This window comes from Ailuropoda melanoleuca, chromosome 12 (assembly GCF_002007445.2).
Source record: "Ailuropoda melanoleuca isolate Jingjing chromosome 12, ASM200744v2, whole genome shotgun sequence".
NCBI classification, from domain to species: Eukaryota; Metazoa; Chordata; class Mammalia; order Carnivora; family Ursidae; genus Ailuropoda; species Ailuropoda melanoleuca.
Genome location: NC_048229.1, coordinates 63,365,828 through 63,385,920, shown reverse-complemented (window position 1 = coordinate 63,385,920; position 20,093 = coordinate 63,365,828). Strand labels below are relative to the sequence as shown.

At 37.4% G+C, this 20,093-nt stretch overlaps 2 protein-coding genes across 7 annotated transcripts in view; one reads left to right on the top strand and one right to left on the bottom strand.

The window, feature by feature from the left end:
• Window positions 1-16,940, bottom strand: part of LRRC36 (leucine rich repeat containing 36) — a 39,349-nt gene extending 22,409 nt beyond the window's left edge. For both annotated transcript variants that reach the window (XM_034672455.1, XM_002918450.4), the window contains exons 1-4: window positions 16,620-16,940; window positions 5,544-5,671; window positions 2,812-3,004; window positions 1,952-2,048 (exon numbers count right to left, since the gene is read on the bottom strand). In XM_034672455.1, coding sequence (XP_034528346.1) covers window positions 1,952-2,048; window positions 2,812-3,004; window positions 5,544-5,671; window positions 16,620-16,689 — 488 coding nt within the window. In that variant the 5' untranslated portion in view covers window positions 16,690-16,940. The remainder of the gene's footprint in view (window positions 1-1,951; window positions 2,049-2,811; window positions 3,005-5,543; window positions 5,672-16,619) is intronic.
• Window positions 16,741-20,093, top strand: part of KCTD19 (potassium channel tetramerization domain containing 19) — a 30,646-nt gene continuing 27,293 nt past the window's right edge. For 4 of the 5 annotated variants that reach the window (XM_019798859.2, XM_019798856.2, XM_019798858.2 and 1 more), the window contains exon 1: window positions 16,989-17,170. In XM_019798859.2, the coding sequence (XP_019654418.1) occupies window positions 17,120-17,170 (51 nt within the window). In that variant the 5' untranslated portion in view covers window positions 16,989-17,119. Of the gene's footprint in view, window positions 16,852-16,988; window positions 17,171-20,093 lie in introns of those variants that run through there. The other variant, XM_019798857.2, reaches the window with a different exon arrangement.

Sequence of the window (20,093 nt, the reverse complement as noted above, 5' to 3'; positions counted from 1 at the left end):
ACAGTAAGTACAGATTGGAAGTATAGATAGCCTAGACTATGAGCCAGGCACTTTACACTACCATTTCATTTAATCATAAAAGCTCCCCTATTATCCATTATCTCCATTTTATAGGTTGGGGGAGCTGGGACTCAGAAAGACTTAAAAAAAATCTTTACCCAACGTTGGAGAGCTTATAAGATATTAATGCCAGAACTGGGCACTTAAGTAACATTTTACCTCTGCTTTTGCAATCATCATATGGCAACTAAACAGAAATATGATAGTGCTAATTATCTGCCTTACTAGGAAATGTATTCAATTACACATTAATTCATCTCTGTATTTCTGCAGTAAACAAGGTACCCCCAATGAACTAAGAATTAGTTCACAATATATATATACAAATAATTTTTAAGGAACATTCCATTTCTTTTTATAGCAGGGTGAATTTTACTCTATGTAAAAGCCTCAATAAACCTGACTTAAAAAAATTGAGAACCAAAAAATATACACATAGGGAACTAAAAATGCTCTCGGAGGGTTATATTATAAAATATATAAAGGATCAGAGCAGAGACAGACAAAGAGAAAGATCCCAGGCCAACAGAATAGTCACTGACTTCATCCATTCATCATTCAACAAATTATTTCTTAGTACCTTATATGTGTTAGGCACTGTTTTAGGCACTAGGGTTACTGCAATAAATAAAACAAGCGAGGTCCTAGTTCTCATGGAGGGGAAAGGCAATAAACAAAGAAAAAACTCATTCTGGAGAATATTTAATGTCATGGAGATATGTTCATATCTTATCAAACTAAAAATGGTATGTATAGGAAGCAAATTACTATAAATATTATATATATATTTTTATTAATGTATATTTAGAGATTATATGACATAGAATATCATATATAAACACATACACACACATATACCTAAGACTAAGAGGATATTTATTATAATTAATGTTTATTTCTAGGTAGTAAAATGATGAGTTGCTTATTTATTTCTTGTGGTTTTTCTATACTTTCCAAATTCTCAATAAGTATACACTACTTATACCATCAGAAAACAATACTAACAGACACATGTACATGTGCCTATTGGTTGGTATACATCCTTCTAGACATCTGTGTACCTAACATTATTAGTAGTTAACTCTTGGTTGCAGAATATGGGGTGATTTTGACTTTTTTTCACTGCACTTTTCTGTATTATGTAAATTTTAATAGACTTCTGTTTTTCAAAAACAATAAAGCTACTTTTTAAAAATAAAGAGCATGAGTTTTGGAGTAGAAGATACAGTATCTTATTTTGATCAGATTTTAGTAACAAGAAGTAGAAAAATCTACCATTCAGATACTTTAGAGCTTCAAGTTCTGTTTACTTTTGATTTTGTAGAAAAACATTTCCCTTACCTTTTAACAAATTAGTCTCCATGGTACTCTAAACCTTCTAATTCAATAGGAAAAGACCCTGTACTGATTTATAACTCCAAGAAAGAGTTGGTAAGCATTTACGGGGATGGTACTTCATGGTATCCCTATCTATAAGCTTTTAACAGCAGCTTTAAAGGATTATCAATAATTACATCCAGAAGCACCTGGGTGGCTCAGGTCATGATCCCAGCCCCGCAACACATAGGGGCTCCCTGCTCAGCAGGGAGTCTGCTTCTTCCTCTCCCTCTGCCCCATCCCCCAGCTTGTTCTCTAATAAATAAATACAATCTTAAAAAAAAAATAATTATATCCAAAGCAGACCCAAAAGTTCAAGAAAGCAGAAATATTCTGAGGGCCAGATTCTCATCCCAGATAAATTTCAATACGTTGAATAGATACTTTTATTGCTGAACTGAGGATTCTTACAACTTGTGGAGATTTCTGCTGGAAAATGAAGACATGAGTAGGAATTCACTGCTGTCTATGTCTGAACCAAACTAAAATATTTTTTTATAAAGAATTGTCTTACCTTTTTTCCACCTCTAAAAGAAAATTTTCACTGTTGCCCAACTGACTAAAATGCAGCTTGGCAGCTTTTCTTTCACTTTCTCGCACAGCTCGGTCATCTGGAGGCAAAAACCGTGGTCTGAGCATGTTTCTTTTTTGGAGTGAACAGTAGTGGGTCAGAAAACCATATTCACAGAGTAAAAACTAAAGATCAGTCTCACATTCTTTTGTTAGAGACAGGTCACAAAATAATGCTATTATGTTGTCACTGGAGCAAGTAGTAACTCAGGGAGACTACAGGGATACCATAGCAACAACTGCCACATAGGTGTAACTACCCGGGCAGGAAAGTAGAGTTTAGGCAGCAAACAATCCAAATGGCCTAGTATTCTGCTGAAAGTTACACTGTTTCTGAAAGAAATTAGTGTCCCCACAATAACTTTCCCAGGGGCATGTGAAATTCAAGTTTATATCAGTAAGAAATGTATACTCAACAATAAAATTATAAAGAAATACAGACTAGCTCATTTGAAGGAATAAGCCCCAAAGAGTTGTTGTATTAATTTTCTATTGCTAATATAGTTGCAAATTTGGGGCACCTGGAAAAATAAATCTCAACCTGGAAACTCTTTGTTGGGGAGGAAGTGGTGGTGAAACCATCAACTGAAGAAAACTAAAGCTGGAAGTAACTGATAAAATCATATTGTCATTTAATTAAAAAAGGACTGGTCATACATCCTGCCAACACAAAAGAATTACATAAATATTGACTAATAAACAAATATATCCTGCAGTGCACACTGTGGGCCAACACCCAAAAGGTTAGGAGGCAGCTGGTTTAATGTATATTCTGGGGCAAGGAACAGGGGAGGAGGGTCTCACCCAGTTTCTCCAGAGTTTGTAGCGTGTACACAGCAAAGAGCCTATAATCTGTATCTTTCCTGACAACAGGGTTGAGTCTCAAATCTAGTTCTTTGAGGAAGGGTAAAGGCTGTAGGCGGGACACCTCCACTAATGAAGGAATGTTGTTATAATATAAATTCAGGTCTTGGAGTGAACATAAATACTGGATGCCCTGCAAGGAAAAGACCACATTATGAAACTGCACATAGGTACGGACTAGGAATCTCACAGATAAAGGTGGAAATGTATCTATTACTTCCATCCTTAAACACGTTACCTGAGTCACCCATGAGAAAGGCAGGGTTGAAACTCTTATTTAGATGCCTGAGAATAAGAACAAAGCAGCCCATAGGCACTGGATATACTATATACTAAATAATCCATAGATATTATACGTTTCCTCCTTACAAAATCTGACTTGGAAATATCTGCAGTCAATTCTCTACTTCTCTTGCTCCCCAATCACACTCCCTTCCAGTGGCTAGGCCAAGTCACTTTTGCCCTTCTCTCACCCTTGCCACATCATCCACTCTCCTGACCCCAAAAGCACCTCAATTTTAAAGAGGTGAAGAGGTAGGCAAAAGAGATAGTTCTGAGGAAGAAGGGTATAATTTTTTAAAAAAATTTAGTGTGTTTATGTTGTGTGTTCCTTTATCTCAATGCCTCAAATTTAGGGTCAATGGAGTGTATGGAAAAACAAAACAACACTATATCTAAGTCTTCCCTCTTGGAACAGTCTGGAATCCTTCTTGTCCTTGTTTCTCCTTTCAGAATTACCCCACCCTTCCATTTCTCTGTGATACTGGATACGAAAAGCCACAATATGCCTCCCTTGCTGAAATCTACTATCGAAAATAATTGTTTAATTTTCATGTATTTGGCTAGTTAGCTGCTTTTGCCTAACATTAAATTTCAGGACAATAATCCAAAACATGTACATATATGTATAATCACATCCTTTTAGTGGTAAAAATGCTTACCATAGAAGGAACTCTGTCATTGAGAGTAATTTCAGTAAAATTATTTTCCATCATGTATTTATAAAATAATGTTTTTTCAGTCTTCTGTCATTCAAAATTACCATTCTCTTGTTGCAGAAAATTTAGAAAACTCAAAGATATACACAAAGCATTTCTGAATAGAGAACCCTGTTTACACTTTGATTCATTTCTTTTTGGCTTTTTTCAATTCCATTAACTTCTACATTGTGAAAGGGTCAGTAGTTAGGAAACGTCAGTGACTTTGGCCCCACTTTCAGGGCAGTACACCATTAGGACTCTCTTTAAATGTGTCTAATGGCCTAGCTCAAGTAATCTTTTAATGTCTCTCAGTGTAAAAGTCAAGGAAATGACTTCTATCTTCCTCTCACTTTTCCCACTTGGCATGAATTCATGTATTCCCTAAAGTTATAGTAGAAATAATCACAAAACATTTATCCCCTGAGAAAATTAAGTAAAATGATTCAGAACTGCTAGAGATGAACACATGCAGATAAATCATAGAAGCAAAAAAATGGAGAAAAAATTTACTAAGTGATTCCTATATGCCAAACAGTGTACACATGCTAACCTTCACAATAGTTTTTTGCCCAATTTATAGAACCAGAAAGAAAGCGAGCATAAAAACAAATTATGGCAATGTCCAATCAATTTTTTAGCTTGAAAATTAACAAGCTTGAAATTAACATATACATGTGAAAAAAGGAGACCTAAGCAACTCTGAACTAATGCTTTCTGAAACTGATGGGCCAGATATAAATGGCTGCTACCGAATGGTCTAACCACCTCGTTTAACTTGCAGCTTCTGCTTTTAGAGTCCTAGCTGGAAATCTTGCTTGAACTTCTCTTTTTGGGTCCTTTGTTTTAGACTTGGGTCTGGCTTGTCTTGTTGAACAAGTATCCCCTTAAAAGCACAAAACTGGCGCGATAATCCAGGAGATCATTAACGAATCCTGATTTGTCAGTCTGCCACCTTGAGTCTTGCAAAGAAGGGCTTAATCAAGACAGGCACATAACTGGGTAAAACGGGAACATGTGGAAGAAATACCATTTGGGGGTCTATCACAAAGAAAACAGAACTTCCACCTCTGTGTGTGCACACTTATGTTCGTAGAGCTCTTTGTGTATTTGCTAATCCTCACACTGCTCAAGCCTGCTCCTGCCCACTTTCCTGTCCTGCCCTCTGTTCTTTCATCCCCTGATCTAGACATTTTTGTTTTCAAGACCACCATTTCCTCCTCCTCCTTGAAAAAACCCACAGTAAGAATCTAGACCAGTGTTTCTGTATCATGTACCAACATCACCAGAATCCCCTGGGTATATCCTGAGCCCACCCCAGACCTACTAACTCAGAATCTCTCTCAGAGTAGCAACTAAGAATATGTACTTTGACAAGTCCTCCCTGTAATTTTTTTTTACACACATAAAAAATTTATCCTATTGCCTTAGCTTATGATCATTTAATTTTCCCTGAGTACAAAAGAAAATTTCCCCAATATTTTATACCAGAAAATTTCAAACATAGAATAAAGCTGAATGAATTTTACAGCAAATAATAAAATTTAGTTTGGAAACACTTAAAAGGAAGATCCTATATTCCCCAGGCTGACCTTATCTATTTCTTATTTCTTCCCATCGAAACTACTACTACTACTACTACTACTATTACAATAAATTGTGCTGAACTGACTAGTCATAGAATATAGAACTTACCTTCAGGCTTGTGATCAAATTTCTTGATAGATCTAAGGATCGGAGGTTTTTAAAATTTCTGAAGGCATCACCAATGGAATGAATTTTTCCAGCATAAGATCCCTGCAATGAAAGAGACTCCACCAATTCTGAAAAGAGATCACCAGTAGATATGTTATGAACTCTGCCTAAACAACAGCCAGTGAAAATAGGCCTTCCTTCCTCCCATACCCCATTTGTGAAAGGCCCTACATCCAAGGTTCATAATAAGATCAGATTTTTCTTCTAAAAGCAGTGATATCACCTAATACAGTGAAACCAAACCTTGGTTTTACAGAATCCTTGTGTTTCTCTATCCACCCTGAAGGATGTAATAAAAGTCTCCACAAGTTCTCAAAACAAATTTAAAAAGAAATGTAGCAATCCCACTGCTAGGATTTAGCCCTATAGATTATAATCAAAAAATTTTGCCAGGACATATAATATATACACGTGGGTATCGACTGCAGAAATATTTTAGGATAGTTTAAAAAAAGAGAGAAAGAAAAAAAAAGAAAAAGAAAATGATCACAGGGTCTATCAGCAGAAGAGTAGAACTTGATGTCCTAAATAACAGTAGATGGATACCATGGACAAAGTACTAGATCTGTGGCTTTCTACAAGTCACTTACTCTCTCTGTACTTCAGATTCCTTATTTGTAAAATGGGGATAATAACAGTACTTAACTCATAAGATGCTGTAATGATTAACTGAATGTATATACAAAACTTAGAACAGTACCTGATACATGATAATTGCTATATATGTGTTAATTATTGTTATGCAGTTATTTTTAAAAATGAGATAGATTTGTAGATGATCATATGGAAAGTTCTCCAAGACAGTGAGGGAAAAGTACGTATGTGTTTAACTATGTTTTAAAGAACATACATACATATATATTTATATAATATACTCACATATATAGAAGAAAGTCAACTAGACTTCTAACAGCACTAAAAAGAGGAGAATCTCAAAATTGTCAATAGGAACTCACTGGCAAGTGTGGTGGAAAAATACAATAGCAATCAAAACTGGAAGGAGGTTCTGCAAGATCCAATTTGTAGGTGAGTGCCAGGGGACTGCAATGAAATAATGTTTAAGATGCTAGAGCAGTCTGGACCCTATAAACTCTGGCAAGTAATAAACTGAAGATTCCTTTCAAGACAAGACCCATATCAGGGAGAAATTAGTGGGAGTAGAATCTACACTGAATGGGACAGAAACAACAGGTTCAGAGGAAAGAGAAGGTCCAGACACAAGTGGGGAGTGAAGCAAAGATGGCAGATATCAGGAAGCATAAAGTTCCATTTTTTAGCACTTTGTGAACATAACAGAAGAGGGAGCTCGAAAACCCTGAAAGTAGAAAAGCTATTCTGGCCCACCCTTACTATGTAAAAGAACAGGAAAACTTACTGCACTTAAAGAGCCACAGGAAAGGATTATGGTCCAATTTTATATGAAGTTAATAAAAGAAAAAAAAGAGTAACATCCCTAAAGAAAGAAGGCACTCCAGAAAGATATATCAAAATGAAAATTTTAACTTAATATTTCAAAACAAGCTAAAAGATTAAAAAACAAAATGTAGCAGTTCTCAAAGTGTGGTTCCTAGACCCCTGAAGAGCCCTGAGGCAAACACAAAATCAAAACTATTTTTAAAAAATTACTTTCATAATAATATTAAAATATTAATTAGGTTTTCCACTGTTGCACTTTTGGTGCAAAAGCAAAACTACTGGGGCCTTAGGGTGACTCAACGAACACTCATAGTCACAGTGTTCTTTACCATCACATGCTTGCAATTTTTAAAAATAGCCAGTTTCACTTAAGAATGTCCTTTAAAAGGCAGTAAAAATGATTAATTTTATTAATTTTGAACCTTGAGCACATGTTCGTTTTATTTGTGTGACTAAATGAGAAAAATGCATGAAGTACTTCTGTTGCATACTGAAGTATGGTGCATGCCCTGAGGGAAAACATTTGTGTGAATTTTTTTTTTAAAGATTTAATTATTTATTTTAGAGAGAGAGAGTGCACGCAGAGAGAAGGGGCAGAGGGAGAGAGAGAGAGAGAAAGAGAGAAAGAATCTCAAGCAGAGATTGAGCACAGAGCTGAGCACTGAGCCAATGGGGCTCTACCTCAGGACCCTGAGATCATGACCTGAGCCAAAATCAAGAGTCAGATGCTTAACCGACTGAGCCACCCAGGTGCCCCAGTGTGATTTGTGAGACACCAGCTTAACTGGCTACTTTTTATCTGGAATACCATTTTTACTTGAAAAAGCCTGATACAAGACGGTTAGTCAGACTTGAATATTTGGAGACATTTTCTTGAAAACAAAGTGAGATTGTTATTTCAGGAAAACAAGTGATAGTAATTGCTGTCAGTTATAACTGAGTTTCCAAGGAGAGATGGGAATTTTGGAAAACTTATATCTGCTGCCATGAACTTGACAGCTTTCCAACACTTAAAGATCTTTCTAATGAGATTGATGACATTAACAAATGAAATTTCTATTTTATATGTTATACAGAATGACATTTGTCAGCATTTGAAAGACCTACATAACTCAGTGAGTTAATATCTTTCAAATGATCAATGCATGATGTCACAAAATCATGCATGGGTAAAAGATCCATTTAAATGCAAGATGTACCAATGGATTTTAATGTAACAGAGTACAACAAGTACGCTGATATGGTTTCAGATTCCACATACAACTAAACTTTAAGAAACTACCATTTGTTCAGTTTTCATGTCATATCAAAGAAGAATATCCACAATTCTCTTAAAAGGCTATTAAAATACTCCCCCCTTATTGAACCTCTTATCTGTGTGAGGCATCATTTTTAAAAAATATATTTCAACCAGGGGTGCCTGGGTGGTTCAGTCAGTTAAACGTCTGCCTTCAGCTCAGGTCATGATGCTGGGGTCAAGCCCTGCATTGGGCTCCCTGTTCAGTGGAGAGCCTGCTTCTTCCTCTCCCTCTGCTGCTCCCCCCTCCTTGGGTTCTTTCTCTCTCTCTCTGATAAATAAATAAAATCTTTAATATATATATATTTTTTTTTCAACCAATACAACATATCCTAAGAGATTTAATACAGAAGCAGATATGAGACTCTAGAGGTCTCCAATTAAGACATTAAAGATATTTGTAAGAATATAAAACAATGTCACTCTATTTTTTTTAAATATTCTGAAACCAGAAAGTCTGAAAATTGCTGAAAAATGTAAATTAGAATGAGAAAAATTTAGAAAAATTAGCGGAAAGAAAAGGAAGATTTGAAAAGAAAGACAGGACTCAAAAAAAAATTAAAGGTCATCTCAAAAATGAAGATCAGTGGCGCCTATATGGCTCTAGGGGTGCCTGGGACAACTTGGCAGTGTCTTATAAAACTAGACACAGCTTACCAGATGATCTAGCAATCATGTGCCTTGACACTTGCCCAAGTGAGTTGAAAGTTTATGTCCACACAGAAACCTCTGTATTTATAGCACCTATACTTTACATAGAGGCTTATATATACAAACCTGAACGTTTATAGTAGTTTTACTTATAACTGCCAAAACTTAGAAGCAACCAAGATGTTCTTCAATAAGTAAATGGATAAACTAAGCTATCAATTGAGCTATGGAAAGACATGGAAGAATCTTAAATACATACTGCTAAGTGAAAGAAGCCAGTCTGAAAAGGTTATATGTTATATGGTTCCATCTATATGACATTGTGAAAAAGGCAACAGTAAATAGATAACTGATGTACAGCATGGTGACTATTTAATAATACTGTATTGCATATTTGAAAGTTGCTAAGTAGATCTTAAATGTTCTCATCACGAGAAAATAAATTTCATTGTAACTATGTAATGTGACAAATGTTAACTAGATTACATGTATACATGTCACAATGTATACAAGTATCAAATCATTATGTTCTATATCTGAAAAGAATATAATGTTGTATGTCATTTATATTTCAATTAAAATATTTTTTTATTTTTTATTTTTATTTTTATTTTTTAAAGATTTTTTATTTATTTATTTGACAGAGATAGAGACAGCCAGTGAGAGAGGGAACACAAGCAGGGGGAGTGGGAGAGGAAGAAGCAGGCTCCCAGCGGAGGAGCCCGATGTGGGGCTCGATCCCATAACGCCGGGATCACGCCCTGAGCCGAAGGCAGACGCTTAACCGCTGTGCCGCCCAGGCGCCCCTAAAATATTTTTTTTTTAAAGGTTAGTGGTTGGGGGTGCCTGGGTGGCTCAGTTGGTTAAGCATCCACCTCTTGATTTCCGCTCAGGTCGAGATCTCAGGGTCCTGGGACTCAGCCTTGCAGCCCTATGTTGGACTCTGTGCTCAAGGGGAGCCTGCTGGTGCAAGGGATTCTCTCTCTTCCTCTCCCTCCGCCCCTCCCCCCCTTGCATGCGTGCATGCTCTCTCAAATAAACGAAATCTTAAAGGGTAGTGGTTGCCAGAGATTACATATTAAATGATTACAACTATATGACATTCTGTAGAAAGTAGTAGAAAAAAAGATGAGTAGTTGCTAGGGGTTAAGTAATAAAAAGGGAAGGATGAACAGATGGAGCACAGGGGATATTTAGGGCAGTGAAACTATTCTGTTTGATACTGTAATGCTATACACATGACACTATATATTTGTAAAAATCCACAGAATCAAACAACGCAAAGAGTGAATCTTAATGTAAACAACAGACTCCAGTTAATAATAATATATTGGTATTGGTTCATTAATCATAACAAATGTACCACACAAATGCAAGATATTAATAATAGGGGAAACTGCGGAGATATTGGGGAAGTATGAGGTGGGGAAGAGGAAGCTTTTACAGAACTCTCTGTACTCTCTGCTCAGCTTTTCTATTAAGCTAAAAATGCTTTAAAAAATAAATTCTAGGGGCTCCTGGGTGGCTCAGTCGTTAAGCGTCTGCCTTCGGCTCAGGGCGTGATTCCAGGGTCCTGGGATCAAGCCCTGCATCGGGCTCCCTGCTCCGCTGGGAGCCTGCTTCTTCCTCTCCCACTCCCTCTGCTTGTGTTCCCTCTCTTGCTGTCTCTCTGTCAAATAAATAAATAAAATCTTAAAAAAATAAATTCTATTAATTAAAAAAAGGAATGAAGTACCCATACATGATAAAATATGGATGAACCTTAAAAATATCATGCTAAGTGAAAGAAGCCAGATATAAAAGGATATATTGTATGATTCTATTTATATGGAGTATCTAGAGCAGGCGAATCCATAGAGACAGAAAGCAGACTAGTGGTTGCCAGGGACTTGGGGGAAGATGAAAATGAGAAGTGACTGCCTAATGGGTATAGGGTTTCCCTTGGGGCTGATGAAAATGTTCTGGAACTAGATAATGGTAATGGCTGTGCAATGAACTAAGTGGCACTAGATTACATACATTAAATTTTATAGTATGTGAATTATATCTCAAAAAAATTTTTTCCCTGACTTTGAGGGCAGCATACTGGTAGGCCTGTAGTATGCAATGATCTGGTACCCTAAGAATCTGTTACCATGGGACAAAAGCTAAGGTCAATTATAATTTCTATCAGTGCCCTGCAGCATTTTTCATGCCTTTCACTGAAGGCTGTTTTGAAAAGCAGACATTTTAATATTTTTTAAGGAACCAGAATTATCAAATGATAAACTGCCACAGTGTCAGACATTCTTTTATGATTCATATGAAGTGCAAGGTCTTAAGAGATTAAGCACTGTTTCAATGCTTATAAAGAGAGTGAAGACAAAGAGATCAAAGATTGAATCAAACATTGCACATCATAGATGTCAAGAACAAGAGAATAATCTTCCAATTTTAATATATGAGCTACATAACCCCAATGAGTCAAAACACATTTTACTCATGAAAACAACAAATCAAGTAAATAATCTCTCTAGAAAACCATTTATAGCTCACTTGAAATCGAATTCATAATCTTTAATAAAGCTTGTATATAATGATGATGAAAGAGTTTCAAATAAATAAAACTGAAAAAAGGCCTCAAGAGTCAACCTGAAAGATTTCCCACTAGCCAAAGCTGGGACAAGTTCAGCAGCAATTATAATAATAACTGCAATAGATTAGAACACACCAAAAACACTTAAATCCATGAATTTATAATGACACTAAGAAAACAAAACAACTCTCTTATTGGTCACCTTTAGAGGATGCTAAGAAAACAATTCATTTTTCCAAAAACTGATTAAAAGCTGAAAAAAAAAATCAAAGTACTTATCCTGTCTTTGCTGTACAAATTGTGCCTCAAGATAACCAAATAATTGATAGGAAATGTCTCTTCATATAAGTATTACAACTAATAAAAATGAAAGACAGAATTAGAAAATTATCATTTTGCAATCCCTAATGAATTAGTTGACTTTACATAGTCATGTTCAATAACTGATAACATCACAAAAAGAACACCAGATAATTATATACTTCAGGACAGTATATATAGACTCACCTATGAAGTAGTCTTGCAAAAAACCAAACAAACCTGAATCAAATCAAGCTTCACTTAACTAGCAATCCATAGGAACATGAACGGGGAAAATGTTAAACATCTTAGGAATGTAATAAGCAAAATCCAGATTGTAAGAAACTATTCAGGACAAATGGCCTAATTTCTTTAAGGACAATAGAAAATGCAAGGAAAAAAAGAAGGGGGAACCTATGGATCAAATAATATTTAATACAAATATCAACTGTATAGTGCTAAGCGAAATAAGTCAAAGAAAGACAAATACCTTATGATTTCACTCATATGTGGAATTTAAGAAACAGAACAAATGAGCAGAAAAAAAATAGAGACAAGCCAAGAAACTGACTCTATTGAGAACTGATGGTTACCAGAGAGGTGAAACAGGTGATAGGGATTAAGGAGTGCAATTGTCCTGATGAGCACTGGGTGATGCATGAAATTGTTGAATCACTAAAAAAAAAAAAAAAAAAAAAAATTGTTGAATCACTATACTGTACACCTGAAATGAATGTAAGGCTGAAAAGAATTCTTATCTTTTGAAGATACATACATTAAAATATATATGGGTTAAATCATATGATAGGGATTTGCTTCAAAATAAACAGTGCAGGGGGTTGGGGTGGGTAGAAGTTAGGTGAGGTACAGATGAAAGAAGATTGGCCATGAATTGACAACACCAGCTGAGGTAGGGTGATGGGAGTTCATTATTGTATTGTTTCTACTCTTGTATATATTTATATACTGCCATTAATAAAAAAATTATAAAATAAGTTATATGCTTATATATGTAGAGAATATTTCTGGAAAGCTATCCAAGATATTGGTAACAGTGACTGTCTTTAGGAGAATTGGGCCAGGGCCAGGGAAGAGGGGTGGTCAAGACTCACTTTTCACTGTACAATAATTATATTATCCATAAAATAAACTGAATTATTTTTAAAAGCCAAAGAAGTATATAGTTATATATTTTCTTTCTCTACCAAATAATTATCATCAGCATACAAATATGTTCTAGTATATTGTGTCTTTAAAAAATTTGTTCTTGGGGTCCCTGGGTGGCTCAGTCGATTAGATTAAGTGTCTGCCTCTGGCTCAGGTCGTGCTCGGCGGGGGGGCCTGCTTCTCCCTCTCCCTCTACTCCTCCCCCTGCTTGTGCTCTCTGTTAAATAAATAAACAAATAAAATCTTAAAAAAAAAAAAAAAAAGAAACCCACTGAAAAACTTGTTCTTGATCCCACATCATATCCCCCAACTAATATTCCACTTCTGTGTTCTCTTTTATAGCCACATTTCTCAGGAAAGGTCTTACCTTCACTATCTCTTCTCCCTCATGTATCATTCCCTTTTCATTCCAATCCAGTCTGGCTTCCCTCCTCCCCATTCTCTCGAAATTCCCCTAAAGTGACCAATGAGTTCCATGCTGCCAAATCTAACAGACGTTTCTCTGCTGTCAATAGCATTTGGCACAGCTGACCATTACTTCCTTGATATACTACCCTTTCTTAAATTCCAAGACACCATGTTCTTCCTTCTCTATTCAACGTCTAAACACTGAAATACCCCAAGATGAGTCTTAAACCTTCTTCTATTCTCCATCCACATTCTCTAGTTAGGTGAGTTCACCCATTCCCATCATTTTGAATATTACGTGTTTGCTAATGTCTCCCAAAATTTACAACTCTAACACTGACCTCTCTCCTCTGAGATCCAGACTTGTATATCCAATTGCCTATTAAAAATCTCAGATTTGAATGTCTAGTAGGTATTTTAAACTTAACATGTTCAAAACAGCACTCTTGATTCCCCTTCCCCAAGACACTATTTCCCAGTCTTTGTGCTCTAAATAAATAGCACCATCGTCCACCCAGCAATAACCTAAACCAAGTCTAAGTGTTATCTTTGAATCTTCCCTTTCCTCATCTCCCATATTCAATTTTTTTTTTTGCAAGTGTTGTCCTATCTACCAACAAAATACACCTTGACTCTGTCCACTTCTTTTTATCTCCACTGTCATTCTCCTAGTCCAAGCCATTCATTACCTCTTATCTGGACTACTGTAATAGGCTTCTAATGGGTGAGAGTCATATTTTAAAAATAAGTATTAGATCAGGACATATCCCTGCTTAAAATGCTTTCATGAAAACTGACAAGCTGATTCTAAAATTCTAAAAGAGAATAAAGGGCTAAGAATAGCCTAGACAACTTTGAAGGAGAAAGAGGAGAGAAAAGTGAAGGAGGACATTGACTTTACCAGTTATCAAAACCTACTGTTAAACCACAGTAGTTACAAAAGCCTGATACTGTAGGAATAGACAAACAGAACAGTGGAACAGAACAGAGAGCCTACAAACAGATTCACCTTTACAAAGGAACTTAGAATATAGCAGAGATACTATAAATAGGTTCTGAGGAAACTGGCTATCAGTATAAAAAAATACAATTATACCAAATCACATATTGTATATAAAAATAAGTTCCAGGTAGATTATACTTAAGATGAAGAGCAAAGCAGCAGAATTTTCAGAAAAAAAAAATGTTATTCATCAGTGTAGGGAAAAACTTCAAAACTAACACCAAAAAAATCACAAATCATAAGGAAAAATAAACTTGACTACCTTAAGATGGAAATTTTTCTGCATGACAAAGGATAATTTAAACATTTATGGGAATTTTTTAGTACAAAGAAATAAACAAAAAAACAAACATACAAAACAGTCTATAACTGCACCACAAGATCACAAGACTATCCCTTTGGACATTAAAAAGAAAGTAACACTTACTACGTAGCCAGAAAATTCCAACAGTACAGAAAAGTGCAGAATAAAAGTAAAAAGCCTTTCTCCCCAAAGATGACCACTGTGATTTTTTACTTAATTTTATAGTGCATATGCCAGCACATTAATATAATCGAAAATATCTGTTTTATTGATAAGTAAAAAAAAAAAAAAAAGCAAATTGCCAAATAATAGATATGCTCCTATACCTTTAAAAAAATACCTATGTGTATATGTTTGTATAAGTAATAGAAAAGGTATGCAAAGAGGGAGAGGGAAGAATATTCTTTTACTTTAGATAGTTTTGCATTGTTTGAATTGTCAGAATGAGCAGAATTTTGTTATTCAGACTGTAATAAAATAAGGAAACGAACAAAAACAAGCAAAAAAAATCTGCCATGTGCCCTTATAGCTGGAGAATGTAAGGAGTACATGCCCCACCCCCAATCGAATAAAACGGAATCAACTTTTTTTTTTTTTAAAGGCAAGGAAAGTACAAAAGTGTGTCAAACCAATAAAGCTTTTCTTATCTAACCTGTAAAATAGGAGAGTTCAAAGTAGTTTGGAAAAGCAAAAATAAACCTGAAATATCTGCATCAGTCTATTCATACACACACCAAACCACTACCTTTGGTTGGGGGTGGACGGATTTCCAGAGGAAGGAAAGATTAATAACCTTTGTTCATCCATGTAATGTTTGTTACTATCATGCACTAATTTTAAATAAATAATTTTTAAACAAAATAAAACCAAATTATTTCATATCCCACAAGTAAACAGTACTAGAGGAAGCAAGAAAGGGAACTTTTTGTTATGGTTAGACTAGCACAGGCTCTGGACTCAAGAGTGCTGGGTTAATAAACCCTGGCTGTGTCACTCTGGGCAGGAGGCTAAACCTAATTTTAACCCATCTGTAAAACAGGCACAATAACAGCATCTGCTTTGGAGAGGGGGTCGGGGGGCAGGGAGCATTTAACACAGGGCCTGGCATTAAGGAGAGAAAAAATTTAGTAAGGGTAAAAGTTGAATTAGGAATACTGATAGCTTTTCCAACATTTCTAGTCCTTAGAAACTCAGAAAACAAGCTCTATGAATCAGAGCCCAGGTCAAAGGTGAGGTCAACAGTTACTCAGCCAGTTCTCTCAAGCGCCTTGAGACCAGCTGCTTGCTATTCCTTTCACAATTGAGCCCCCTTTCTGAGTGTTTCTTCAAAAGAGGCCACACATCTGGATGGATCAAAAAAATGGCTAAGTTTTTGAGGCGGAGACTAGACGAAGAGGGGGATTGATAAGGGAACATCCTTTACCGTTTTACCTCAAACAGGAAAAGCGCCCCTGGGTCTGAAATTTCAGAAAATGCCAAAACGAATGCCCTTCGTGCGTTCCTCAAGAGCACCGCGACCTCAAAGGCGCTTCTCAGCACGTCCCTTCTCCCGCCAATGCCCCTCTTGGGGCTCCGTTTCCTTCCACTAGCTCAGACTCTGTCCAGTTCTGTGTTTCCAGCTGCAGTGTCCCGTTAATCTACTTTCTCCTCCACTTCAGACTCCGTTCGTCTCCCTCAATTCCTCGCTCTCCTCCCAGACTCTCAGGTTACTTCACGTCCTTCACCTCCATCTCAGTGTGACTCTTCTGCCTCAATAACCCCTCTCCTCCTCAGGGACCGCTCCTCCGCCGCCATTCCTCCGCGTTTACTGCAGGTTCCCCCACCTCTACTTCAGTTTCCTCCCCTCAGCCTCAGACCCGACGCTCCCGGCCCAGGTCCTCCCCGCCTGGCCCTACCCGGCTGCTCCAGAGTCAGCGCCCCCAGGCGACGGACGCCTTCCTCGTCCAGATCCCACTGCTCCGCCATCCCCGCCCGCCCCTCTCCTGTCTCGGTCCGCGAGACAGGCTGGCGCACGCCAGGCCCCGCCCTCCGCCGCAGGCCCCTCCTCCCGCGCGTGCAGCCGATCTCCGGGGGCCGTTAGTGCGGTGATCGCGCGCCTGCTCGCCGGTCTCAGGAGTCTCGACTATGGTACGGATCCCGCCCTGGCGGGGGCGCCAAAACCACCAAACCGGCGAATGGGGAGGCGATGTAGCCAAGGATTAAGGCTGTGGGGTTAGGGACCTGGCTTTGGGACATGGGGTGGGATATGTCCCCAGTTTTGAAGGGTTTGGGGACTGGCTCTGAGGGATTGGAAGAATGCGCCTGTTTTGAAGGATGAAGTGTTCTAGTTCTGAGGTTTTGGGGGACTTCACGTCCGAGAGGTGGAGGTGTGCCTTTTGAAGAGGTGAAGCTCTTCATGTCTCAGCGTTTGGAGCTCTTGACTCTGAGACAAGGCAGTGGCCGGCAGGTGAATGGTGGGGGAGGGGGGGAAGTGTCCAGGTCTGAAGGAGTGGGGTAGGGGGTGGGGGCGGGGGCAGCTGAGGGAGCCCCAGATCTGAACCGTTGGTGAACTTGGCTCTGAAGGGTCGAAGTCCTGTCTTTAGATCATGAGGTGGTTTTAGGTCTAGAAATTGATTTGGAAGGTGCTCCTTTGGGAGGGAGGATCAGTGCGGAAAAGAGAGATACTCTCTGGAATGGGTTGGAGATGATTATGCTAGCGCTACCCTTTTTCCTGTAGTCAGTCTGGCAAGAAGCCTTTTGTCCTTCAAGTACTACAGGTCCCCAAGCTTGCCTAGTACTACAGGTCCCCAAGCTTGCCTCTCACCGAGGGCTCTCCCCAGGCTGGGATAGTTCTAACAAACTCTTCTGCAGTCTTCGGAAAGAAAACTCTAGAAAGAACAGCCACATCCTTAACCCCTACCCTCACTCCAGCAGGCATCTCTTTTGAGAGCCCACCTGTGGATGGGACATATATGTGTAAGAAGGAGGAAACTCTTGAGCCAAGACACTCTTGTCAAAGACTATCCTTAATAAGAAAAGAGGACTGAGAACAGAACTGTGGCTCACCTTCCAGGAGTGGGTTTTCTTCGGCAGCCAAAATCCGCAATAGTAGGAGCATTTACGCTGAGCTATCAACCAGCTAGTCACCTTTAAGCACAGAAAGCAAAATCAAGAGTTCTTGCGTATTTATGCTTTCTGGTCTGGGTGGGGCCCTTATTTACCATCAGCTTGTCCTGCTCAGCTGTAGGCATTTTTTTAAAGGGCCAGGACTCAAAAGCCTAGATTAGTTCATTAGATTGGCTTTTCTTACTCAGCTTCTGTGAATCATGACACCATTTAAAAATTAGTAATCCTTGGCTGTCTCTATCTCTGTCAAATAAATAAATAAAATCTTTAAAAAAAATTAGTAATCTTTCTCATGGCCCCTTTAAATCTTCTAGCCTCAAATGTAGCATATATAATTGCTCTTCTTTACATCTGAATATTTAGACCAGGTTATTATAAGAGAAAGGAACTCCATTCACTTCTTTGTTGCATGCATTTATTTTCCTTCCTCAGCTGTCAAAATAGAAGATGCAGGTTTTGTTGAAGTGGGCCTTTCCTCTCTTGAGCAACCACCTCTTACTTTAACATTCTTCCCCCCACCAACATTTTAATGCAAATTTTAAAAGATTCAGAAAGGTTGAAAGAACTATATACCCACTGCCTGGATTCTACAGTGGACATTTTGCTGTGTTTTATCACATGTCCATCTATCCATCCCTTACCAATCCATGTTGGTTTTTTGACGCATTTCAAAATGTTATAAATATCAGTACATTGCACCCCAATTGCTTCAGCATACATAATTTTTACTTAGAATTCAGAATTGTTTTATGGTTCTTTTTAATGTAGAATTTTATATACTATTTACCATCTTTTAAATTTTGTTTACAAGAGTAGTCCTTGTTGAGTGTTTATTTTAAAATCTGATACAGATGGTTTGTATGTTCGTGTGTTCTACTTTCCTATAGTATTGATAAGCTAGGTCATCTTGAAGCAAAATAGTTTACTTATATGAATAGATAAGCTTGAACTTTTAACAATGAGCTGAGGAAGGTTAATGATCTTTGCTGCCTTTGTATATACAAAAAGGAAACCACAACATTCAGCTATTCTGCTATGGCTTCAGTAATGTAATGTCTCTGCAGGTATGATCCCAAGAGAGCTCTGCATGCACTCAGAGGGGTAGGGAGCGCCTCTTCATAACTCTCTCTCTTTTTTTTAAAGATTTTATTTATTTATTTATTTATTTATTTATTTGAGAGAATGAGAGAAAGAGCAGGGGGAGGGGCGGGGGGGTTAGGGAAAGGAAGAAGGAAAGAGTCCCAAACCGACTCTTTGCTTAGTGCAGAGGCCAATGTAGGGCCTCATAACTCTCAGTTTTAAATGGTTTTATTAAGAAATAATTCCCATACTATGATTTACCATTTAAAGTTTACACTTCAGTGGTTTTTAGTATATTCACAGAGTGTGCAACTAGTACCACAATCAATTTTACAACATTTTCATTATCTGAAAAAGAAATTCCATATCTGTTTCTAGTCACTGCCAATTTCCCCCACAACCCGTCTAGCCCTAAGCCACCCCTAATCTACTCTATAAATTTGCCTATTCTGTACATTACACATAGATGGAATCATGAAATATGTGGTCTTTTGTGTCTGGCTTCTTTCACTTAGCATATTTCAAGGTTTCCTCTGAGTTGTAGCATGTATCAGTACTTCCTTTTTATTGACAAATAATATTCCATTGTATGGTTACACTACATTTTGTTTATTCATTCATCAGTTGATCAACATTAAGTTGTTTCTAATGTTTGGCTGTTATGAATAATGCTTCTATGAACATTCATCTGCAAGGTTTTTTTGTGGACATAGGTTTTCATTTCTCTTGAATTTATACCTAGAAGTGGAATTGCCAGGCTGTATAGTAACTACATGTTTAACATTTTGAGGAACCACCAAATTGTTTCCCAGAGTAGCTGCACCACTTTACACTCTTGCCAGCAGTGTTAGAGAGCTCCAATTTCTCCAATCCTTGTCAACACTTGTTGTTATCTATTACTTTGATTCAGGGCATCCTACTGGGTGGGAAGTGGTATCTCATTGCAAGTTTTGATTTGCATTTCCCTGATAGCAAATGATGTTAAGTGTATTTTCATGTGCTATTGACCATTTGGAGAAATGTCTTTTTAGATTTTTTACTCCCTTTTAAATTTGATTGTTCATCTTTTTATTATTTTTGAGTTGTAAGAGTTATTTATGTAGTCTAAATACAAACTCTATCAGATATGTGATTTGCAAATATTTTGTTCCATTAAATAGGTTGTCTTTTTGCTTTCCTTTTTT